At 47.8% G+C, this 25,664-nt stretch overlaps 3 protein-coding genes across 3 annotated transcripts; 2 read left to right on the forward strand and 1 right to left on the reverse strand.

Moving 5' to 3' along the window:
• The first annotated feature begins 1,544 nt into the window (after positions 1-1,544).
• LOC115386157 (uncharacterized protein C4orf54-like) lies at positions 1,545-6,673 on the forward strand. The gene is made up of 2 exons (XM_030088378.1): positions 1,545-4,182; positions 6,247-6,673. Exon 1 carries the CDS (start codon positions 1,545-1,547, stop codon positions 4,170-4,172), a length of 2,628 nt encoding a protein of 875 aa, XP_029944238.1. The 3' UTR covers positions 4,173-4,182; positions 6,247-6,673.
• A 1,552-nt stretch (positions 6,674-8,225) lies between these two features.
• Positions 8,226-11,052, forward strand: trmt10a (tRNA methyltransferase 10A). Its single transcript, XM_030087870.1, has 7 exons — positions 8,226-8,521; positions 9,313-9,478; positions 9,555-9,626; positions 9,701-9,775; positions 9,847-9,996; positions 10,071-10,176; positions 10,294-11,052. Exons 1-7 carry the CDS (start codon positions 8,346-8,348, stop codon positions 10,470-10,472), a joined length of 924 nt encoding a protein of 307 aa, XP_029943730.1. The 5' UTR covers positions 8,226-8,345; the 3' UTR covers positions 10,473-11,052.
• Positions 11,053-13,092: 2,040 nt separating this feature from the next.
• On the reverse strand, positions 13,093-22,503 carry slc1a1 (solute carrier family 1 member 1). The gene is made up of 12 exons (XM_030085381.1): positions 22,410-22,503; positions 18,637-18,777; positions 16,670-16,762; positions 16,441-16,555; positions 15,910-15,952; positions 15,722-15,823; positions 15,419-15,603; positions 14,143-14,250; positions 13,913-14,035; positions 13,630-13,824; positions 13,409-13,543; positions 13,093-13,333 (listed from the first exon to the last, which is right to left on the reverse strand). Exons 1-12 carry the CDS (start codon positions 22,501-22,503, stop codon positions 13,093-13,095), a joined length of 1,575 nt encoding a protein of 524 aa, XP_029941241.1.
• Positions 22,504-25,664: the final 3,161 nt, after the last annotated feature.

Consider the following 25,664-nt stretch of genomic DNA (forward strand, 5'->3'; position numbering starts at 1 on the left):
AGTCAAGAATCCAAAAAGAAAAAATTAGCAGTGTGCGCAGAATATGTATTAATTAATAAACATACAAAAACTAAACAAAAACAAAAACAAAGTAACAGTTATAAACACAATAACCCCCCACCCCTCCACCTCACTTCCCCAAATGAAGTGAGAGAGCTTACCCCACATTGACTGAGGGAAGGCTGGAACAGAAAATGAACCAAACTGCACACGAGAGCTTCTCCAAACTCAACGCATTAACTAGAGGTCCGAATAAGCATTCAAAGAAAAAAAAGAAAAAGCAAAAGAATTGTAAATTCTTGGCATATAGACTGTGATGACTTTATATTCTTCCTGTGAGTTCATTATATGTCATTAAAATGACTTCTGACTGACTGAAATAGTTTTTCATTGTTACTAACTGAAGTGAGTTGAGAGCATTTGTGGCTCTCTAGATAATAAAATGTGACTTGCTGCTACATTCAAACACATGCTTCAATATTGAAAATGTTAATTACTAAACCACGAAACCAGACTCTCACTGTCCTGTCAAAAAGCTGAGGTCCATAAGGAGCCGGAGCCCGGTGGGTTTACCGCCCAGTTTGTTCACCTGTCAGTTGTTGGCAGCGGAGCAGCGGGGGGCGAGCGAGAGGCGGGCCGAGGCCGGAGCTGAAGTCAGCACAGCGCCTGAAAGAGATCCGGGCGCCGCTGCCAAGTTCCCCGGTTCAGAGCCGAGCGGAGCTATAAATGACCACGGCGACGCCGGAGAACAGAAGCCTCCTGCGCCTGGCGGCGGGCGGCCGGTATCCCTCCCTGACACGTTCCCAGACGCCCCGACACCGGCGGGCATCCACGCCTCTGAATGCTTTTGTATAAACATATCGAGGCGCCCGGTGTTTCGGTCGCGGTGGGAAAAAGCAACAGCTTGGGTTTCCTGTTTCAGCCCCCACCCCCTCCCGGGGGCTATAAGCTGCTAAAAGGGAGTCACTCAGTCGCTGGTGTTGGAAGAGGAGGCAGGCTGTTAACTGTGATCCGATCACCGAGTCAGGATCTGTTGTTCCTGAGTGATGGCGCTGAAAATACTCATTCTGGGTACAAACTGACCCCTGACCCCCGCTGGCTCCCCAGAGAGCCGTGCTGTGGCTCAGATTGGTAGAAACGCTTCTACAAGAAACGTTTTGCCTGTTAGATTCCGCCAAGAAGCCTCTTCACAGCAGGGGTCATCTGAGGAATTCCTTTCCCGCCTTTGTTGACCTGAAATATGACAACACGAACATGTGACAGAGGCTTCGTCTGAACTTCTGTCCCCTCAGAGCCCATCGTTAGAAGCTGCAGACCGCTCCACTGCATGCACCCAGAGAGCAGATCCGGCCGGGCTCGGGGGCTCGGCGGGGCAATCAGCCTCACCCAGACTGAATTTTCATTGCAATGGCAAATCAGGAATGTCTCTGGGTGAAAGACGCACTAACTGTGCAAAAAGGCTGCGGGATCACGTTCCACAGATGAAGTTACCAACAGTTTGCTAAGCAGTCAAAACAGAGAGACCAGGCAGCCTTGTAAAGACCATGGAAGACACACACAAGAAGGCCATCCTGGCGTCCAGCCTGATCAAAAATGTCATTTTTAAGAAGATGCAGTTTGAGCAGGAGCGCAGAATGGAGCGGGGGGAGATCAGCGAGTCGCATCCGGCGGCTTCGTGCTGCTTTGCACCGTGGGAGAGCGCCGCTGGGGTGAAGGGCAGCAGGGAGCTGCTCAGGCATGCCACGGAGTTCCACAGCAGCTCTCAATGTGCAGAAATGTGCGCGGACGAAGCGGACGGCTCAGATGGCTCCCGCGAGCCCGCCGCCAGCTCCCGGAGAGCCGCCGCCGCGGCCGGGCCGACGGGCGAAGCCGGCGTTCGGACTAAAATTGGATCGTCGGAAGCGTTTAAGAGCACGCTGCTATGCAGCCAAAGTAACGCGTTCAGATGCTGGAGGGACGACGAGGTCGAGTTTCAAGAGGACCGTAGGAAGGATCGAACCGTGGAGGGGCGACCGGGCGACGGCGCCGCGGCGCACGGGAGCAAAACAACCAAAATGTCTCATCTGTTTGTGCCGAGTATACAGCTGCAGTCCAACAACGGAAACTCCCCGAAACTGACCCAGAGCAGGTCCCACTCCCCCGACGGGGCTGCAGCCGACGTCAAGCTGCGCTCCGACAGCAGCCTGTACATCGCCGACTCCAGGAATCCAGCGGCTTCAGCCAAACCTCCGGAAATTAAAATCAACCTGCGGAGCGCCAGGGGGAATAGCGGCGATCCTCCGGCCGTCTCAAAGCAGCTGTCCCCCGCCGTCGGCTGCTCGGCAGCCAGACAGGCCAAGACAGACGACTCCAAACACCAGCTGCTGCCGGCGGCGTCCCGGGGGGAGTCCGCAGATAAAGTGCCCCATTTCATGGTAAGAGATGTGAGAGATACCAAAGGGAAACTACAGACGCCCATTCATCAAGTCAGAGACGTGAGAAAACTGGTTAAAAGCTCCTATCACTTTGTTCCGGCAGACAGCGGCGACAATAAATGTACACTTCAGTGTTCTGACGGACAACAACAGCAGAAAACGAGGAATTCTGTGTCACCTATAGTGATAAAATATCAATCTGTCAACACGAACAGTTATGAGAAATCTTCAGAAAATGCCAAGACAGCTAAAGTAAAGACTCCGGACAGCACTAAAACTGATCCTCTGCAAAGAGAAGCTGGGTTAGCTCTGAGCCACGCGTCAAATTCAGAGGAAAGCGGCGGGTTGAGGGCTGAAAACGGTCCCAAGAAGCAAGAAAAAATTTTTGACACGAAAGATAAGAAATCGGAGCTGAAGGTACCAAATCAGGGAGCTTTGGAGAAACTCCAGGCAGCGGTCAAAACCATGGAGCAGCTCTATGTATTTGAGAAGAATGAATGGAAAAGAAAGAGTGAGCCCCAGCCGCTGATGGACAGCCACGTCTTGTCACTGATTGCCAGCGAGGACCTGAGCGTGGGGCCGGAGGGGGGAGGGGCACGAGGGCACGGTATGGACAAGGCCTGTTCAAGTATAGACAAGTCAAAGATGGCGGCTCCGACCAGGGAAGGCATGAAGAGGCAAGACGACAAAGACCGACAGGCTCCTCAGGCGGCGCGAGCATCGAGCACTGTGGGGGGCCACGCCACGCTCAGCCTCAGCGCCAAGTCCGCCACGTCCGCCACAACGCCGCAGCTGAAGAACATCGAACAAATCCTCCAAGACACAAAACATCCCGTCCTCGATTTCCCAAAGCTGCCTGTGTCAGTAAGACACAGTCAAGCAGGGCAAAGCGGGACTGAAGTAGACGAACCAAAAGCGGCTGACAGGTTCTCACAAGGGTTTTCAACCGACAGCGACGACTACTTAACCATTCCGGTCAATCCTCGTCCCACAAGCAGCAAAAAGTCCTTATCGGTTGATAAAACATCGTCTCATGCGTCAGCCAGAACCAAGTCCCCGGGACAAACGGGGACCGGAGTACCGAGCCAATCAGAGCCCAGCGCGGGAATCAAACTCTCCAGCATCGTGATGGAGACTCATTCAGCGGAGGGAACCTCGGCGTCCATCTACCACTCCCTGCCCAGAGGCCTGGCCGGCAGCCAGCCCCAGTTCTACTGCTTCTCCCCGGCGGTCACCCCGGCCCTCGTGGACCCGTTTCAGACCGTGGAGAGGAAGATGCTCCTGGACCCCTCCAGTGGGAACTACTACCTGGTGGACACTCCGGTCCAGATGACCACCAAACGCCTCTTTGACCCGGAACTCGGTCAGTACGTGGATGTTCCCATGTCACAGCCGCCCCTGGCACCGATACCGATCCAGATCCCCCATCTGGCCCTCAGCCCTGGTCCTGCGTACATGCTCTACCCGAGCTTCCTGCCGACGCCGTCCGTGATGCCGACGCAGGCGCTGGTGCAGCCGGCGGCCGGCGGCGAGGACCGGGTCTCTTCCCATCCGACGGAGGGCGTCTACATGGAGAGTCCCGTCTATATGGCCACCGGAAGCTTCCCCCACGCCGCCTGCGGGCCCCAGCAGGTGGCGCCGACCGCCGTCAGGCCGCCGCGGCCGCTGATCAGCTTCAACCCCCAACAGGGCACCCGGATCGTCGCCCCACCCTCGTTTGACGGGACCACAATGAGCTTCGTGGTGGAGCACAGATGAACGGCAGCCGGTGAGCATCGTCCTCATCTCACCTTCAAGCCGTCAAGCTTTAAAAAATATCAATAAAATAACTTGGTATGAACCTAAATTAGCAAAATTTACTATGTTTTACTTTATGTACAAAATACATTAATACATTTTTTAAAGAAGGTCAACAGTTTTCTAAGTATAAAATGTATTTTTGTGCTTGATTTGAGCTGAAGACGGAAATGAAAATCAGCTTCACTTGAAGAAAAAGAGCACAAAGATGTCATAGATCAATGACTGACTGATTTACACCATGATATCTGTTTCTTTTAAACATAAAGATGATACATTTGTGATCACTACTGTCAGTTTTAGCTGATTTTTCAATCAGGAAACTAACTGAGCTAATCCAGAGTGCATAACAATCTGAAATGTCTTACACACTGCTGAAGAATTTCTCTTTACTTTGCTGGCATTTGGGTCAAAATTATATTTTTCAATGCAATGTTTCTTCACTTTTCTATTAATAACTTTGGAATGTGGATATTTTCATTATAATTGCACAGAAAAGATTCATAAACCCTGCTGGGCATCATGAGTTTATCAGTTTTTAAACCATCGCGCCAGTGAAAGGAGACAAGTTTAAAGAAAATAAACTGCGTAATGTTGTTATTCAGTTTACAGAGTAATACTCTGCTGTAAATTCACATTTTAAAGCTGAGATATAGATAGATAAACTAATTTCAGGTCCATCGTGACCAAAGTGTTTGAGTTTCAGGACAGGCACAGCCGAAATGCCAAACAGGTGTTGTGTTGTGTTGTGTTGTGGTGTGTGTGTGTGTGTGTGTGTGTGTGTGTGTGTGTGTGTGTGTGTGTGTGTGTGTGTGTGTGTGTGTGTGTGTGTGAGGCATTCAGCTGCTGCTGCTCGTCAGAGGAGTCTGGCAGGTTTGAGTTGCAGCAGAGTCAGCGAGCTATTTTCAGGATCAGTCATTTGATGACAGTCAAAGAAACTCAATTCAGTTTGATTCAAATTTGATTTTATTGCACCAAAAAGATTTGGTAGACATACGCACTCATTTCAAGGTACTTTTACTAAGAAAATAGCTACATAGTACTCAATTCTGCATAAGAAGGAAGAAACCTGCAGAACCAGACACTGAGGAGAGACTTTGAATCTGGTTCCATGGTGTTTTTAATTCGGAATTGGTTTATTCTGAATTAAGTAATTCAGAATTATATTCATGAGTGCCGTGCTTACATGGAAAAAACGAAGAAATAGATCCTCTCCACGCCGAGGTCTGTAAAGCGTTCTGATTGGACGAACAAGTCATGACGTAATGACGTCTCCCGGAAGTAAACAGCGTTTTTCTCGTCTTTCTTTCTCGATTAACTTTGACGCTACGGCTTTGAAAATGTCCGCGTTGTTAATCGACCATCGGTCCGCTCATTTCATTATATTGAATTCATCTAAAACTGCCGTTAAATAAATCTTCTCCGTACGAGTCGAACCGCGGGCAGCGGGCCGCCATCTTGGAAAATTACGTCATCACGACGAGCATGCGCAGAACGACCAGGATGAAGTCGCGCCCAATTTGCATAAAATGATGCGAGAATATGCCCGCTGGTATGTTTGAATTTAAAATTAATTCTGAATAAAGTTTTCAGGCGTTTAAATTGTTCAATTTTATAGAAGTCCCATGTGAACACACTGATTGTGAACCAGACTCAGGAGACTTTCTGCAGAACCAGACTTCCTGTCAGGACTCCCAGCCTCAGTCCCTCCTGTCTGAAATCCCCTCGGTGTTTGATCACCTGGTGTGTCGCCTGCCTCTGCCCCTCCCTCCTGAATGTGAGCTTCCTTCCCTCAGACCAGCTGCTCTGCTGGATCTTGGTGGACTAACAGCTCCTTAAGACCGGATGGAGCCTGGCTGATTGGTCCTCAGGCAGATGAGGAACAGGACATCAATAGATTGGGCAGACAGCCATGCAGCACTCACACATCCACAGATCAGCGCCAGAGAAGCGCCGCTGTGGACACTCAGCACCATCAACGCAGTTCATGTAAAGTTTCACCCCAGCTGATTTGGTTTTCTTCCTCTTTCCACAGAGCCGAGCTTCAGTGGACGCTGGACTGCTGTCATGTCTGATTTCTTCCTGCTTTCTCATCTGGTTATTTTCTTTTTTAAATTCATTTTGTCAAATGCAGCAAACTGCAGCAGTTCTTTCGTAAATATGTCTATAAATTGTTGTGACTGTGACTGAGATTGAGATTATTTCATTTCAATTCTTGAATTTCAAACTAATATATTTTGAACAGTAGATAATTATATTTTTGACATTTATTTTTGTAAAATGTAAATTGATATAATCATTATTTATTTTCTGAATCATATCAATCATTGGTTTCATCTAAAATATTGACTGTTCAATGACTGTTTGAGTAAAGATGGAAATGTCTGGCGCTGCAGATGAAGCCTTTGTGGGTGAAGCGCTCACTCTTTTTAATCTGTCACAGATTTTTTTTTGTTAAAGTCCTGCTGATCAGATGTGAAAACCAAGGAGAAAGTGTTTCTGTTGGTTCTTCTCTCAGTCAGTCCTCTCCTGTTTTATGCATTTTAATGGCTACTTGTTCCAGTCGGCTCACGGATGAACGCATGAAGACAATAAACACAAATCAGTCGAATTTCCATCCATTTGCTTTGCTGTGTTTTTGTGAAAGCGCATTTATGTTTATGAGCAGTAAACAAAAAACCTGACAGGAGCACTTCCTGGTCACTTATTAAAATGTTTAAAGTTCTGCCAAGACACAAGATGAAAAGAATGTAACAGCAGCACAGCTGCAACAGTGGAGGAGTGATGGAGGTGAGACACATGAACACATGAAGTCTTCAACCACAGGAAGGTCGTCTACGGTGAGGATACTCTGCACTGCTTTAAATTCAACGTCCAGGACTGAAGAAGTACAACAATAGTTTTGTTTGGCATTCTAAACTGACTTGAATCTATTTTTTTAATTTATGTAAATAGTTCGTTTAGTGTTTTAACAATTAATATATTCTGTCTTTTTCAATTATGGTCTGTAAAGTAATCTTGACATTGTGCACACTGGCATTTCTATGTGCATCTAGTTTTCATTTTTAGTTCATTTAGTTTTGTATGATTTGGAGAATGATGAAAAAAATCCTTTCTGAGAAAGACTGATCTCTCTCTCTCTCTCTCTCTCTCTCTCTCTCTCTCCTTCCCTCTGCCATAGACAAGGGACTGGGGAAAAGGTCCATTCTCTCACTAACGCTCAGTCACTCTTCACCCAGCAGCTGTAGAAAAATAAACAATGAAAGAAGAGCCGCTGAAGATGTTTTGATCTTCATCAGGAACAAACAGGATGGATGGATCAACGTTCCTCTCACTTCCACTCATATCCGTTCCACTGATTTTGCTGTATAGAATTCATCAGGGAATCGACAGGGTGAGGCAGGAGGCAGCTTGCAGAGGGAGGGGGGCTGCACTGCATTGCTCTTTAATACTGAATCAAAGTTCAAAAGACTCACATTTTAAGGTTAATACGGTCAACCGGCTAATAATAGCACATGAGAGCGTAACCAGGGCCAGCTCTGGGTCATCTGCTGCTCCGGGCGACAGTGGACTTAAGATAATGGACTAATAATAATGATCATAATTATATAGTAACTCAGACCTCCTGGTGTAGTGCAGATGTCCTGGGAAAATACAAACAATGGTGCCTGTACTTTGATTTGTCCAACAGGAGAACTTTAAGCAGTATGGCAGTTTTGACACAGCAGTGACATGCTGTTTGAGAAAGTCTCTCAGATGGGAAAGCTGTAGATGTGTTGAAAGCACAAGTTGCAATAAATACATTTTATGTAGAGCACCTACATGGACATTCTTAAGCTTCTCTGCAGTAAAATCCCATACACGCTCACTGCTCGGTTCCTAATAGTCTCCTTTTGTGTGGTCGTGAAATTTACAAGTTCGGGAAACTGGAATTCTGAATGTCCAATTTTCCGGCTGGTACGTGAACGTCTCAGGCGCGCCTCGATGACGTGTTTCGGATGCGCCCACGTGTTTTCCTCAGCATCTCAGAGAAGCAGGCTGTCTCAGCGTGTTTTAATGAGTCTTCTCGGCTGTGTCCGTGTGGATAAACCATCGAACAGTTTGAAATCTTAATCTCAGAAGCGCCCGGTGATCATGGAGGCGCCCGCTGAGCCGGAAACACCCGAAGAGAGGCTCAAAGAAGAGACTCAAGTCCAGCAGGAGCAGAAAGCTGAGGAGGAGTCTGCTGCAGAGGTCCAGTCTCTGTCCAAACGGCAGAGGAAGAAGCTCCAGCGGCAGCTCAAGTGGGAGGAGGAGAGGGAGGCCCGGAAGTAAGTTCAGTAATTTAAAGACCAGCTCCACTAAAACTGAACCAAAAACAGCTGCAGCACCTTCACTGGGTCAGCTGTTTCATTTCATATGATTCTATGATTGGAATTAAGGACTGGCTTTGGATCAGTGTTGGTAGAAGTGTCAGAATTTATGAAATATATAATAATAAAGGGCTGGGATCTTCCTTCAGCATCCACACAGTGTTCTTAATCCAGTCAGGGTGTATAAAAGATTAGAAATGGAAAATATGTATTAATGCTGATAGAACGTAAGAACAGATTTCTAATCCAGACAAATGTCCGGGTTAAAGTGTGCACACTCAAATCAGAGTTTTCGGCCTAACTGAACACACACAAAAAAAAAAATCTGACATTGTGGTTTATTTCTAACCCTGCTTGATATTTTGCAATATTAAAAAATGCAGTAATTTTCAGCAGATGCCCTGAATGACAGGCTCAGTTACGCTGCACTCCTGCATCCTGTTGACCGTTAACCTGCACTGATCTTACCTCCTTTTATGAACGTTACAAGAATGTTCTTTGTCTGAATTTGATTTATTCTCATTATCTTCTTATTGTGAAGGGACCTGAGTAGATACCATAAAGGCTGAATTGTGATTTTGTGTTGAGGCATTCAAGTACAATTTTAAATTGAGTTTAAAGGAAAATTAAAAGATTTTGAGTAGAAGGTGAATACATTTGTCACCCCTCTTCTCTCCTTTCTCGACCCACCAATCAGATTCCATTGATGAGACAAACTAAAGAAGTGTTGTGTTTGTTGTGGACGGCAGACAGAAACGAAAAGACAGAAAGCAGCAGCGGCGTCAGCAGAGGCAGAATCAGCCGGAGGAGGAAAGAGGCCAGCAGAGCTCCAGGAAGCGGCCGTGCAGAGAGAGCTCCCCCTGCTCCCTGAAGCTGGTGTTGGACTGCAGCTTCGACAGCTTGATGCTCATCAAGGTGACGAAACCATCACAGGCCTTCTGCTTTTAACCGCAGGCTGCTGGACATTCTGTCTTTCTGGTTGGCTCCTCAGGATATCCGGAAGCTTCACAAACAAATCCAGCGGTGTTATGCCGAGAACAGACGAGCGAAGAGTCCGGTGCAGGTCAGGATTTCTGAGTATTTCCAGCAGTTCCTCCAAACGTCCAGTGTTCTGACAGGTTTTCTCTAAACTCCCAGTTTTATCTGACGAGCTTCGGAGGACAGCTGAAAGAGAGCATGGACGAGAAGGACAAGGGCTGGGTGAACTGGAAGGTGAGCCGCCAGTCGGTGGATATGGGCTGAGCGCTGAGGAAGCTCCTCTTCAGTCCCGCTGTCCTCCGCAGGACGTGACCATCAGCCCGGAGCACTACAGCGACGTCGTCCCCAGAGACCAGCTGGTGTACCTGACCTCCGACTCCCCCAACGTGCTGCAGGAGCTGGACCAAACCAAGGCCTACGTGATCGGAGGCCTGGTGGACCACAACCACCACAAGGTGCGTTTGACGACGCGCAGACGGGGGGGGCCGGGTTCCGGGTGTGTGACTGGTGGTCTGGGTTCGGTCCGCAGGGCATCACCTTTGAACGGGCCAAAGAGCAGGGAATCGAACACGCCCAGCTGCCTCTGAGCAGCTTCGTCAGGATGAACAGCAGGAAGGTTCTGGCCGTCAATCACGGTAAGACGCAGACCGCAGTGTGTGTCTGCCGGGGCACCTCAGGGCTCTGCCCGGGGTGCTCTGTTATTTCCCCAGATGTTCTTCCCTCAGCTCTCTGCGCTCGTGTTCTCCCCGCAGTGTTCGAGATCGTCCTGGCGTACCTGGAGACGGGCAGCTGGCGGGACGCCTTCTTCACCGTCCTGCCGCTGCGGAAAGGAGCCGTGGCCGTCGACGCCGACGGGATGAGCGCCGAAGAAAATGAGGACGTAGAGGAAACACAGAACTCAGGACAAACAGACGGCTCTCAGCAGAGCTGAAACAACAGTTATACTCATATTTAAGACTTTCTGTGTCCCCATTTGATTTTATTTTATTTTAAAAATATTCTCAAGTTTTTTTTATAACAGAGACCACGTCAGAGAGATGGTGGTGTGACGGACTATAACTATATCAGTACTTTAAATGTGTGAAGCAGACAGTGGTTCAGCTGTGATGACGACCGGTGGAGATTTTTGCTTTTCTTCTGAAAAAATGAGTTTGTGAGTCTGACATGGAGGTGAGCAGCATCCTCACAGAGCGCAATGAGTAAACTCTGATTTGGGATTTATTTTTCCCTGTGTGGTCAGTTTGTTCATAGATAGATAAATTCATCCGCTCAGGGAAATGAACTTGTCACACAGCTCACACTATAAAATGCACACAATACATACACACACACACACACACACACACACACACGTTTGTCTGATAATTATCATATCGTAGTTTTATGAGGTGAAGCCAAATTCCTCTGGATGGTAACGTATTCCTGACCTCGGTGTTTACATGGGAAAATGAAGGATTAGATCCTTCTTACCGCTGGGGGCTGTGAAGCGTTCTGATTGGACGGGGCGGCCGTGACGCAGTAACATCTACCGGAAGTAAACAAAGCATTTTGGCAGCGATTTTTCTCCCCTTCTTTCTCGATTAAAGGATAAGTTCGGTTTAAACAGTTTTCACGTTGTTCATAGAACGAAGTAGAACAATATCCTCACCCAGAAGGGTTTTCTGATCCAAACAGTGCTTCGGGAGAAAGTTAGATCCAAAGTGGAGCTGCAGACGCCGGCTCCCAAAACGGCTTTAATCGTCCAAAAACTCATTAGTTTCACCAATATTTCCTCCTGGTGCGCTCACACCACTCCTCCACGACGGCCCGGGGTCGCAAAATACATGCTGTTGATGTTTTACAGATCTCTGAAGTGAACACGGTGATCAGGATGTAAACTGAAGTACATTCACCAAGAGACACAGTAGGGGGCGCTGTGCACCTAAGTTGTTGGTCACCACCTGCTCCAAAGAAGAAGAAGATCTCTGCACTGCAAACTTCTTCTTCTTCTTCTTTTGTTGGGAGCCGGCGCCACACATGCCCCATTGGCTGACAGTATATGGAGGTCTGCGGCTCGACTTCGGATCTAAATTTCTCCTGAAGCACTGTTTGGATCAGAAAACCCTTCTGGGTGAGGATAGTGTTCTACTTCGTTCTATAAACAACGTGAAAACTGTTTAAACCGAACTTATCCTTTAACTCTGACTCTACAGCTTTGAAGATCTCGCTGTTGCGCCCCGTCCAGCGGCTCTTTTCATTGTATCAATTTGTTATAAAGTCCCCGTTAAATAAACCGTCTCCGTACGAGTTGAACCGCGGGCCGCCATCTTTGAATGTTGCGTCATCGCAACGGCCGAGCATGCGCAGAACGACCGGGATGAAGACATCTAACAAAAAACTTTAAAAAAATGACCAACCACCCTTTAGAAAAATAATTTCTTTCAGAAGGTTTACCAGAAAAATCTTTCATGGTTTTTATTACATTTGTAGGGACTCATCAGTATGTCAGCTTTGAACCTCTGAAGCCAGATTCATCTGGTATTTAATGCCACACATACACAAGCCTGCAGTGTTCTGGATATGTTCCTACAGTGAGCCGTGAGGCGGAAGCACTGTGTTCATCGGTCATTCTAAGTCCCTGCTGGAATGTTTCACTCATACATTTAAGAAGCAGATGAAACTTTACCTGGTTCCTCTGTGGTCCTCCACCAAACCTGTGGAATTCCTTTTCCTTCTCCGTCTGCTGTGGGTCCAGAACCAGACCGTCTGAGTGACGGGTGGACGACAGGCTTCCTGTCAATCTGTCTCGTCTGTTTATATTTTTCATTTATTTGAGATACAAGAAAATAAAAGTATATTTTGCTGTAAAAGTGCTTTGAACTGCCTGGGTTGTGTTTGGCGCTTTATAGAGACGTTGCTCTCTGGATTAATCTCAGCTCAGTGGTTCTCTCTGGTTGTCTGTGTGTCTCGGTGTGGAGTGTGTGGCTGTCTTCCCCTCTAACCTGCAGAGAGTGGAACACAAGAGTCATTCGGCGCTGTGAAACGTCTTAAATTTCACAGTGTTTATTGGGCTTTAGTCAACCATATCCAGTGTCTGGTCAGTCACCACAGAAAATACATTTTGCAGCCATTGATAACATGTTTCCTTTAAAATATTGCTTCATGCAACTCGATGAAAAACTATCGTTTGCTTAGCAGAGTTTGAATTTACAGAATATGCAAGCAGTGTCTAATGTAGCCCGGACAGCGGATTCAACAACAGTAAATCTGAGAGAAAACAACAGTATTTATTCTCTTAAGAGCATCGTTTTTAAACACAAAAGTCAAAAATTCACAAAAAGAAAGAAAGAAAAAAAAAAAGAATCCTCTCAAAACCTGGAGAGGACGGAGAAAACGGACTTCTCCTGGTTTTGGCACGATTTGTGAGTCGGAAGCGCTTTTCGTTGAGCCGTGATCAGAGTTCGACATGGAGGAGAAGCTCTAAGACAAGCCTGGCGGATGCTGACCTCTCAGGGTTCCTCTCTGCTGCGGCGGCGCGCCGACAGACACGTGGCACTTTGCCGCCGCCGGCCTCAGAACTGCGAGGTCTCGGTGAAGGAGATGGCGTCCGTCTTGTCGACGGTGAAGCCTCCGTTGACGTAGGACTTCTTCTCGCACTCGGCGTCGTCCAGGCCGGGCTCCAGGGCGAAGGGGTTGGCCACGTCCACGTCCGATATGAGGTCCATCCGCTCCAGCTCCCTCTTGGACAGCTTCTGCACGATGCCGGCGCCGTAGGCGTCGCCCAGGACGTTGATCATGGTGCGGAAGCGGTCCCTGTCGGGAGGACCCGGTGAGCCGAGGATCGGCAGCAAACTCAAAGGTCTGACGGGGAAAAACAAACCGACTCACAGCAGCCAGTCGACGGCGACGATGAGCGTGACGTCGCTGGCAGGCAACCCGACGGCCGTCAGGACGATCACCATGGTGACCAGCCCGGCGTTCGGGACGCCCGCGGCGCCGATACTGGCGACGGTGGCGGTTATACTGAGGGGTGAAGAGAAAACACGTCAGGAAGCCAGACCTCGGTCCTCAGAGCGGCGCCGGAGGTTCCACCGGAGCGACGGTCCCACCTGATGGTGACGATGTGGCCCACGTCCAGGTCGTAGTCGTTGAGCTGGGCGATGAAGATGGCCGCCACCGCCTCGTACAGCGCCGTGCCGTCCATGTTGATGGTGGCGCCGACCGGCAGCACGAAGCGGGTGATCCTCTTGTCGATGCGGTTGTTCTCCTCGGCGCACTGGAAGGTGACGGGCAGAGTGGCGGAGCTGCAAGACAGAGGGAGGTCCGACCGGTCAGAACCGCCGCCGCCGCCGCCGCGCCGCCCGGTCCTGAAGCTACGGAGGCGGTTCAGACCTGGAGGAGATCATGAGCGCCGTCACCAGCGCCTGGGCCATGCCCAGGGTGAAGGTGTACGGGTTCTTCCTCACGATGATGAAGAAGATGAGGGGCAGGCAGATGGTGGCGTGGATCGCTAGACTGAAGACAGGAAGTCCGCATCAAGTCAGTGATCCCTGATCAGGACCGACACAGAACCGCTCACAGGAACCGGAGACCCGGAGACCCGGGGACCCGGGACCGCTCACCCGCTCAGCACCGTCACCATGTACAGACCCATCTTCCGGAATATTTCCCAGTCCTCCACCTCAATGATCTTCGCGGCGATGAGGAACAGGATCCCCACCGGCATGTAGCTGGAAGAGACCGACACCGGGTTCGATTCCCACACACACGCCTTCACTTTCTCTCTTAAATCACTCATCCTCCATGATATTAAATGAAGTATTTCAACATTTATGAACTCTTGAGTTTATATTAATCTGTACTCCAGATATTTGGTAACATTTGCTTGTATTGAAGCTGATCTCTGACAGTTTGACCAAACTACAAAATAAAATGCATACAGAATACAGTGTCAGGCATGTGTTCCAGATCATTAAAAATACCAAGAGAACTTCATGCACTGATGGGAAAAAAAAAAAAAAAAATCCTACCAATCTATTTAAAAACACGAGGCAACTTTTTTGCGTAATTTATTTATGTTCAGATTGTTTGAACTATTAATTTTGGTATTTAGAACAGTGCTGTCAGCTTTAATTTGCGAATAATCACATTTTTAAAAAGTTAATTGTTGGCATCCCTCCATCAATTAATTTGGATTAATGCGATTAAAACTGGCAGCACTTATTTAGAACAAATATTTTAGACTTCAGTACTCCGTGTATTTGTGTAAAGACACTACGTTGAATCTTTATTGTTTACTACACAGAAGTTAAATCAACTTTTTCTCGTATTTATTTGTCTCATTATGGGAATAGTTTTTTTTTTTTTTTTGTTAATTACAAAAAAAAGTATTTTGAAAGATTTTCTGCTTTTTCTGAATGTCTGAATGTCTTGTTGATGTATCAAACATCCACACATCACAATCCAGCTGAAAAGCTCATTTTCCCCACAGTCAGAGTCTGACAGTGAAACCTCAATACAGATTTGAATTATTGCACATAAACTAAAATATTTTGTCATAAGTTAATGTCAACAGTTGTTTTTGGTGGTTGGAATCAAAACATGAAAAGTTAATAAAGCCGTTAAGATACAGTTTAGTTTCTGTGTGTTATCCGGGCGGAACATAAAACTAAATTCCACACAATAAGATTCACTTTCTTTGACGTGTGTGTTGTACATCTTCTTAAGTCTCTTTTATTTAATCATTTCTTTAGTTGCTTTTCTTTCCAAACACCTCATGAAGAGCTCCAGTAATAAACCGTCCTTCCTAAACCTGTTTCTCTGTATAAATGAGGAAACGTCTCAGTTTTCTATGAATGAATGAATGAATGAATGAATGAATGGGTCTTCCTCACGCACCACATGATGATCTGGACCAGCTTCATGGTGGCTTCGTTCAGGGCGTCAAAGAACTCCAGCAGGATCCGCCCTTTTTCCCCCATCTTCCCGATGACCAGGCCGAACGCCACGCAGAAGACGATGATGCCCAACACGTTGATCCCGTCCGAGTACGAGCCCACGATTTGATAGTCCTTGGTGATGTTCTGGTGAGGAGGAAACACAGCGAGACTGGATGGATTCCACGTCTGATCCGCTTCGGTTGGAGAAGTGATGATAGAAGTGCGTGAGTGTGTGTGTGTGTGTGTGTGTGTGTTGGCCGACCTCCACCACTGCCAGGACGCTGGTGGTCAGAGGGGGAATCGTGGGGGCCGACGTGTTGACAGGAAGCTTGACGGGCTGCAGCTCCTCGCGCCTGGTTTTGTACTGGAGTCAGAGTTCACAGAACGGCAGAATTCACTGCGACTGGGCTCAAACTGAAGCTTCGCTGAAGCGAAATCAACGGAATTTACCTGCTGGAAACACGCCTGAACCAGGTTTTCTGGGAACATGTTTCTGTTGAAGTGGAAGATACTGATAAATCATTCAGCTTCAGGGAAACTGCTGCAGTTATCAACAAAAAGCAAGAAAATAGAGACATTTCTTTAAATACAATAATAAATTAGATGAATAAGCACGGTATTGACACAGAAAACATAGCAGTTGTTTCAGTTGGTGAAACCTACATGAATGAAGTTCTTTGGACTTATTTTTTTTTGTGTATTTAACTTATTAAATTCATTTTAAAGAACTTCATTCATTTAGTTGTTACCAGCTGAAGCAATTCAATTAAGTTCTATTAACATTTTATTTTGAAGAGATTACACAAATCCAGTTTTCCTGTGGCGGTACGGTGGAGCAGTGGTCCACTCTGTACAGCAGGACATTAGATAATCACATTATTATTGCCATTATAGTCACAGTCATTCTTCAAATCGAACCCGGCAGTGACAGGACCCGACTGAAATCCAAAAGAGCTAGAATTCGTCACAGGGTCAGTTCACCTGAGGAGGTCCAGCAGCGTGTCCGCCGTGGTGACGTTGGGCGTCGTCCCAGATCGGTCGATGTGATCAGCGGTCTGAGAAACTCCCGGTTTGATGGTCATCACCAGAATAATCCCTGAAAACCATCAAACATGAGCTGGAGCTGTCAGAGCGACCTTTACTCCCGCGACCAAACCTGAGCCAACTGGAAACAACGGAAGATCAGTGAGACATCGAGGCATCAACTCACCCAGAATAACCGCAATGATGGTTGTTGAGAAGTAATAGATGACGGCGCGGAGGCCGATCTTCCCCGACACCTCCGAGTCCAGGGCTGCCACGCCTGAACACAACATATAGGATACATCAGACTTTATGGAGCCGGACCGAACCTGAACTGAGCATCTTCAACCCTTAACGAGTCATCCATTCATGCATAACATGAAGTCCTGGTCTATGAAGCCCCGTCGAGGCACACTGAGATATAACCACCAGGTTTAACCGGGTTTAAGATAACAGAGTGACTAATTTAACCACAGGAGACCCGGCGCGTCACGGGGCGGCGGCGGTTCTCTCCAGGGTCACTTTGGTGGGCCGGAGGGCGAGATGAGGGCGCTGCAGCGGAACAGGAAACTACAGCCCCAGCACTTTCATCCTCCTCTGTTCCAGAGAGCGTTATCAATCTTCATGGGAAAGGTGGTCAGAGCGTCAGGGTCAGAGGTGAACTGAAAAGAAACGCTTCACTCCTGCCGGCGCTTATTTGGTCTTCAGTATTAGGGGTTTTTTTTTTTTTTCCTGGTTACTGTGTTTTTATTCGCCGTCCCACTGACCCAGGGAGGGCCTGGCTCAGCCTCTTTCTGTGTGGAGTGTGGATTTTCTTCTACTTGTTTTCCTGCTGATTTACTGTATATTATGATATAATAGTGAATTATATCGGACAATCTGCTGGTAAAGGGGCAAAAACAAACTTATTTACATGTGTTTCTGAAATTAATACTTATTCAGAGGTCGTTTTTTAGGAAAAGTCTAATAATAGTTTTCCTTTTTGCCCTCGGATATCTAATTTTCAATAGAATCTGACTTTACCACCTTGTGCCACGACAGAGAGCCTGAAAGCCTGCGCAGTGAGAATTCGTGACCTGTGGTTCATCTCCGGTTGTACCGGCGCAGGATTCAGATTTATCTTCCTCCCTGGTTCAAGCTGCAGCATGTGAACGAATCCGCCGTTTGACGTCTCCTTCTGTCTGAGCCTCACTCTGAAGGTTTCCTGACAGCAACTGTGTTTTTCTGTCATTTTTACTGGCAGGTTTACATAATTAATTGACATTATTGTTAGAATCAAATGTCATTTCTAACCCTGAACCCTAACTCTGACTCTAAACTCTAAACCCCAACCTAAACCCTAAACCCAAACACTAATCCCTAAACCCTCACCTACACTCTGAACCCTAACCTTAACCCTAAGCCCAGTGGTTGAGGCGAGAGTCTTTTGTGACAGCGTTTGGGGTTCGATTCCCGAACAGGGAACCTAAACCACGGACAACTGAGCAAGGGGATAATAGATTTACCCTTCACGCCACCAACAGACCAAACTTAAACATAAACGAGCTTGCTTTCTCCTAGATCCTTTCCTGAAGGACGGGCCACGGGACTCCCGCCTCTTTGGAACTTCTGACTGGATTCCAAAAACAAATTTTATCCCCATTAGTATTTATTATCAAATAATTTATCTATCTATTGGCATATTTATTGGGTCTCTTAAACAAACACTTCTTCACCCCTCAGGGTGCTTCTCATTTCTTAACCTTTGGTATTCAGGTTTTATTCTTTAGCTTTGCATCCGTATATTTATACACATCCCTCTCGCTCATTGTTGTGTTATGAAGAGCTTCTGTTGCCCGTGCTTTTCTTTTTTATGAATACTTACCTAACCCTAAACCCTAACCCTAGACCCTGAACCCTAACCCTAAACCCTGAACCCTAATCCTAAACCCTAACCCTGACCCTTGTCACAATACAAAACTTGAAAATAGAAAAGTCTTATTTTTCTGTCGTATGATCATTATAAGATCACTGTTTAGCGTCTCCTTTACATTTTCATAATTTTGTGGCAAACATTAAGATACAGAGAGTGACAGAATATCGGGAATCCTTTCTCAGCACAGCAGCCTCCAGGATAATCCAGACCGCTCGGGCGCTGTGCGGTGTCACATTGACCTGTTATCATGCTGGAGATGATGAGCGGGAGGATGACCAGCTTCAGCATCCGCATCAGGATCTCCCCCGGGAAGCCGAAGTACTGCTTGTCGAGATGTGAGAGGTTGGCGTACTCTCTGACCACGACCCCCAAACCGATGCCTGAAAGGGTCAGAAATCAGCAGAAACAAACGTCAAGATGGAGAAACTAACAGATACAACGCAACACCGAAGAGCCGTGTGTCAGGTGGTTCCAGGTATCCCTGCTGAATGGACAGAAGTGTTCAGGCTAATGAAAACTACCTGTGACACCGACTGCCATCCACTACAGTCTCTCCTTTTTTTTTTGGGGGGGGGGGGGTATTTCATTTTTTCTATAAATTGCACTCATATTTCTAAGTGAACGCTCATTCCCTCTCCAAGGTTACGGGAGCACAGAGAGGAGCCGGGCCCGTTGTAAATAACGATGAAAAGAAGCTAAATATAGCCGCTCAGAGCTCCAGCGGGCTGCAGACCGCCTCCCTGTGACGGAGACGGAGGCCGGGGCTCTGCAGCTGTGGCGGCTCCTCCACCCACTCCTCCCGAGCGCTCATCAGATGGTGGGGGAGTGCTGGATCATCCCAGCCGGCATTTCTTGCACCAAATTTACACTACAAGAGCCAAAGTCTCGGTCCACTGGGTGTTGGACCAAGACTTTGGCTCTTGTAATGTAAGTCCAGGTCGGTGGCCGACGCTCTGGTCTCATCTGTACTTTCAGCTCTGGTTTTGTAGAACCGGATCTCGGCCCCATTGGAGACCAAGTCCTGATTCCTCTTGTCCTGACTGACCTTAAGGAATCCTTCACCGCTGTCTGAGTTTTCCTCTGCAGGGAAGATGGTTACTGCTCAACCCACCATGGGCCAGGAGAGCCTGTACCCATCAGGCCTTCAGTGTCCTTGGGTCCACATGCCTGGGGGGATTGTTTGACAGGGAGGAGGAGTGGTGTAGTGGTGGAGGCCGTCTACGTCCATCTGCTGCGTCTTCTTGTCCAAGCAACTGAGAGCCTCTGGAGCTTCTGCTGGCTTTTTCTCCACCAAGTGAGCACTTCCACCTGGCATCATGGTTCCAGATGCAGCTGAAGGTCTGCTGGTGGGTCTAATAGGATGGAAAAAGGCAGCCTTGCTTCATCAGACGTTGTTTGAGCCCATCTTTGACACCTTGGAGGGCCAAGGTGCATTCTGAAGCACCATCCAAGATGGCGTACTGTTTGCCTCCAGACTTCAGTCTCCATTCCTGAGGACCGCTGTGACCAGCCAGCACAAAGAGGGACAATGATCCCTGAAAAGATCCACCAAACCAGCTGACAAAGACTTCGTTTCTGCACAGAGACCAGCCTTTCAGGAGCCTCAGGGAATCAAGCCTCCAAGACTTCCTGAATCCTTCTATGATAACAAGCACTTCCTCAACAGCTGTGTGAACTTCAGCCTGCTCAGTGCCACCCAGACGTACACATGGGTGCAGGACAGATGTTATTTCACCTGCAGTAGAGAACAACAGCCATATCACTGATGTTTCCACTCAGGTGAGGAGTCTGTGTTGAAGGGAAACGGGACAACACTGCCAATCGCACAGATTAAATCAGAAACATTCACTGTATTGAGGGTTTGCAGAGCCAGTCCAGACTTCTCCATGAACCAAGACCTGGTTAAAGCTGCTAATGAAGAGGGATTGAAAGGTGGATTGGGAATTTCTGACTCCATTCTGAATTATTATTATTGTTCCAAATGGAAGGGAGCAGAAACAAGGATCGTTCACACTGGATTGAACCATAAATTCACGAAACGTTGTATGTAAATGAGTTTGGATTTGAGGATGAGGAGTGATGTGGTGGGATGAAGGAATGTTTCTGATAATAATAACTTTAACAGTAATGACAGCTTCCAAATATTCCCCTCGTTTGACTGAAACGTGAAATCCTCTTCGCCACAGCGGCGGTCGTTGACTAACATGAACATGAAGCCTGTTTCTTCTGAGGCTCCTTTTAAAATAAATGACTGAATGATTTATTCATACTGGTGTGTGAGTTCAGAGGCGGCCCGACCACCGAGAGCGAAAAGCAGCTGCACAGAGCCCCGGTGACCACCAGAGGGCGCTCAAGAGCAGGGACGCTTCAGGAGGGACCAGTTGAAGGGTCTTGCTGATGGGAGTGAGAGGAGGCTGATGTGGATGGCGGTCCACCGGCGGTAGGGATGTGGAGTCTTCCAGAAGTCCCCAGGTCCAGTTTGGACATGTCTGGACGAGCTGGACGGCTGCCAGGATTCCCGGTACTCTGAATGGAGCGGTCGTATCAGAAAAGCTAGAAAGCCAAGATGGTGAGGCTCTGAGGCAAGGCAGGTAGTCCCACGATCCAGCACCAGGTCAGAGAGTCCATCGCTGGGTCCACCAGATCGTCCTGTCCCGACGCGAGACATGAGTCTCGAACCCAGAGCGTTCCGGTCCAGAGAGTTCCTTCTCAGGTCTGCGGCTGTAGAATCCACAGGTCAGGACACAAGTCCGGTCCGAACCGGAGAAGATCGCTGATCGGTCATTTACGCCACATTTTCTCCTCTGCCTCCACTTTCAGATCCCAGAGCAAATAAACCGGGTTACTGGTTTACAGAGTGGAGCGTCTCCTCCTGGATTCTAAAGGTTGAAGGATCACTATAAACGCAGATGAGCGGTATTTAGAGATCAGCTGAGCTGAACGGCGTTGCCTAACTCTGCCTTCAAGTCTCTGGAACTCTTTAATTTTTAACTTTTGGTTTGGCTGTTTTCACGCTTGTTTGATTAAAAGACAGTAATTCGTCCTTTTCATCCACCGTCTTTAACTCTGTATGTGTTCAAACCCTTTCATTTCCCTTCCTCTCATCCCGCATTACGATGTGAAAACAGTGAAAACATGAATGGGAGCAGTGCGTCACGGTCGAATCAAACTGAAATCCTCCAGTCTAGCAGTCTCATGTGATTTTATTAAATAGCAAATCAACATCAACATAATGCAGTTCTTCAGGCGACAGTATTTCCTTCAGACATGAGAAATAAAATCAGTCTGCTTCACCGTGTCGCCTTTCCGAAGCCACGTCTCGGTCGGGGAACCGGGAATAAATCCAACCGGAGAACAGAGAGCTTCACTCATTTTCTACCGCTGACAACCTGCTGCTTCGTCTGGAGCTTCGACGTGTGAAAAACAACAAGATGGAACGGCCGAAAACTGCTGGAACAGGTGAGAATGGAGAAGAGTAAACAGCTAAAGGTGACTGGAGAAGAGCTGAAAGGGCTTCAAAAGGGTTCAACGGATAAAAGAAGAAAGAAAAGACTCTCAGCAGCTCCGACTGCTGAAGCAGCTAAACCTGTTGAAAATAGTTAAAAATGGTTTTAAAAGCTGAAATCAGCTGGTAATGAAATGATGGTGAGTTCTTTAATGTGCAATTAGCAGTTCTTTAGATTCCTGCTCATGAATTTGAAGGCTGAGCGTAGAGCTCCAGGGTTCTGGACCCGGTCGGTTCAGTGCAAACCGGTCTGGACGGTTCCAGACCTCTGTGGTCAGCCGGTCGCTGCGCTGCGCTCTGCAGCCGCAGACGGCGAGTCGTTGGACTCCGGTCACGTCGGGCCGGAGCGCGTCCAGACACCTGAGGACACCCGCTCGTCTCGCCCGTCCTCCGCTCACGTGAGCGCAAACCGACCCACTGACACCAGAGCGCTGAGCACCGACGGGAGACGGACGGCGGTCCGGTGAGGATGAATGGAGATGAGTGCAGACGGGGAATCTGACGTACCGAGCATCACCGACAGCACCGTGGCGATGAGCAGCCAGTTCCTCCTCAGCAGGCTGCTCACGTGCACGCCCCGCCGCTCTCTGTGGCCGCTCATGTCCCAGCCGCTCGCTTCGTCTCCGGGAAGGAACAAACAATGGCCCCCGTGCAGACAGGAGCGCCGAGGACGAGGCTGTCAGCAGACGCACCGAGGACTGCGGCGGTCCAGCACTGCTGCGAGGAGGAGGAGGAGGAGGAGGAGGAGGAGGAGGAGGAGCTCAGAGGCTGGCTCTCACTCCGTCACCACCCTTCCCCCCAGTAGAGATGCTGATTCCAGACCAGCAGCAGGCTGGAGCGTCTCAGGGTCTCTGTGGTTCTGGGGTCTGAGGGGAGGGGGGGGGGGGGGGGGGGGGGGGGGGGGGGAGCCGCCTCACTGTCGCTGTGTTCCAGATCAAAGATCTGAGTTCAGAATCTGAAGGAGAGCAACTCACGTCTGACTTCCTGTCTTCATTCGGGGTCCTGATGGGATCCAGAAAAACCCTGGTTCCACTGGTTTATTTGTGTCTTTTTTAACATTTCTTATGCATCCAGTTCAGACCAGAGGGCTTCAACAAAAACAAACCCTGACAGCTTCATCGAAGACAGACGAATGGATGTGATGCTAATGCTAATGCTAATGTTAATGCTAATTCATTGCAGCAGCAGAGATCTCAGCACCAAGGTTTAACTTCACTAAGAAGAAATATTTTCACAATAATATGAGTATTTATTAACAGTGAAAATGATCAATTCAAAGTAAGAGACTGAAGAAATGGGCTCAAAGAAAAGAAACAGGAGAGAAACTCAGTTTCCTGTCACTGACGCTTCATAGTTTTCTCCTCCTGTTCGGTCCAGCTGAATTATGAGGATCAGATTCTTCATCTGCAGCTTGAAAATGTTTCAATCATAATAACCTAAATGTTCTGGACCGTTCAACACCCAGAGAGAACCTGGGACTGGCTTCTGCTGAGCAGCTCAACTTTAAACCCACATAAGATAAGATAAGATAAGATAAGATAAGATAAGATAAGATAAGATAAGATAAGATAAGATGAGATGAGATGAGATAAACTTTATTGTCCCATGAGGGGAAATTTGTCTTGGGCCCATAGTGGCAGCTGCATACATTCATACCTGCAATAAACCATGACATAACAGTGTACAAGACAGACATAATCATTAAATAACAACAGACAATTAAAAACAGTGAAGCATTTAAAACAATAAAAAGTACAGGACTGTCCAATGTTTCTCGATAGGAAGAAAAGTGCATGTGCTTAGGTGCAAGTGATGTAACCATGGTCAGTCGGCGCTACAGCGGTACAGAGGTTTTGGGTGTGTCTGGTTATTGTGGGGGTTTTGGGTGTGTCTGGTTATTGTGGGGGTTTTGGGTGTGTCTGGTTATTGTGAGGGTTTTGGGTGTGTCTGGTTATTGTGGGGGTGAGGTGGTGAACTGGGCAGAGGACCGTCGTCAGACAGGTTCGTTTTACCCTACGGATGATGTGCTGTTGCAGTAGTGATCCTGCTCAGTACACTCTTCAGAGTTTTCTGATGGGAAGCTGCTCCTCTTCAGTCAAAAGACTCAGATAAAGTGTGGTGGGCTCCAGAGGACCTTGGGTCAGGGTTGGCTCTGGGATGACCCTCGACCTTCCGGTAGAATCCTTCAGCTCTACTGGAAACAGTCAAAACTCGACTGACAAACCAGACGGAGATCTGAGACTCAGATGGAAACTCAGAGTCAGGAACCGGTTCCAGACTGATCTCACAGCATCTTGCTTGTTCCTTTATGGAGTTTCTTAGACCTACCCTCGACATTCTTTTCATTTTTTTATAACTTTGCGCACCTGTTTGGCAATAACCGTGTCTCCCGAGGTCCATTCCAGGACGTTCCCTTCCTTCGTCTTCCTGTTGCCTCTTTCTAATGGACATGTCCTGGAACAGGTCCCATCAGGAAGGCCTGTTCTAACCGAGTCAAGAAGGCCTCTATTAACACCCATTAACTGGAATATGTAGGGCATTCTACAAACTATACATAACATGCCAGAGTTGAGTCTCAGATGTTGACCTGTTGTTTTTTTTTATACCTGGGAGTGTATTAAAGTTTATTGTGTCATGATAGCTTTGACCTGGTTAACAGGTAGTTAATGTTCCACCTGGGGTTGCAAAGTGGGGGAAAAATTTGATGGAGGAATGCACAGTGCATGTAGGGGGCGTGGCCTCAGTAGCCCTGCAGTAAGCAGTGTGCTGTGTACATGTGATTGAGGAGTGTACCTGCATCAAATCTGGTTGTTTTTGCCAAGACTGTGCTACAATATATCCCCCCAACTATATTTAAGTTCCCTGTTAAGGGCCAACCTTCAATTTTGTACATTTCCTATTCATTCCCGTTTATTCCAGTTTATTCCCATATATTCCCATTAAATCCCATATATTCCTGTTAATTCCCATGTAAAGTTTCCAACTTTGAAAATTCCCGGGATTTTGCAACCCTCGTTCCACCTGACAGAGATTTGTTTTCGGATGTTTGTTCCACCAGCAATGAGTCAGCTGGGGCCTTTTAAACTCCAGAGGCTGTCTTCAGGTTTGTCTGAAGCTTTAATGATTCACTGCTGAGGGCATGGCAGAGGTCAGGTAAGGTTCAGGTAAATAGCTGACGGACCTGCCAGCGCGGGATCGTAGGATCTGGGTATTGTTGAGACTAAATTTAAAGTGAAACAAAGATGCTCGAAACTTCTGAGTCCCAGCACAGATTCTTTTATTCAGTTAAGATGATCAGACAGCGAAGAAGGACTATGCTAATAATAAAATAAAAATACAGGACGTCCCGGACCGTCAGCCCTGCGAGATCAGATCTCAGTCAGAACCCCAGGCTGAATGGCCCCGATCGACGGGAGAGGGCCAACCTTATACTCGGTTTTTGCATGATTATGGGTGACATAATGGCACTTCTCTTCTTCAGAAGTTATCAATCATGATTTGCGGTCCTGCAGACAGTTACAACACTCTCTTCCTGCTGGCTTGGGGCCTTTTACAACGGTCCGGCTGATCTGAGCAGGCCACATACGACCGGTACAATAGCCTGACACATGGTTACATCAGAAGGCAGCCTGAGCCGGGGCTGGACTGCCTCCTGGGCCTCTGACCGGGCGTCAGCTCCTGATTCTGGCTGGCTCACGCCTGATGTCCCTCAGGGCTGTGGTTCTCACCTTATCACAAAGAGATCCACGTAGGGCTGCTCGA

This window comes from Salarias fasciatus, chromosome 3 (genome assembly GCF_902148845.1).
Source record: "Salarias fasciatus chromosome 3, fSalaFa1.1, whole genome shotgun sequence".
NCBI classification, from domain to species: Eukaryota; Metazoa; Chordata; class Actinopteri; order Blenniiformes; family Blenniidae; genus Salarias; species Salarias fasciatus.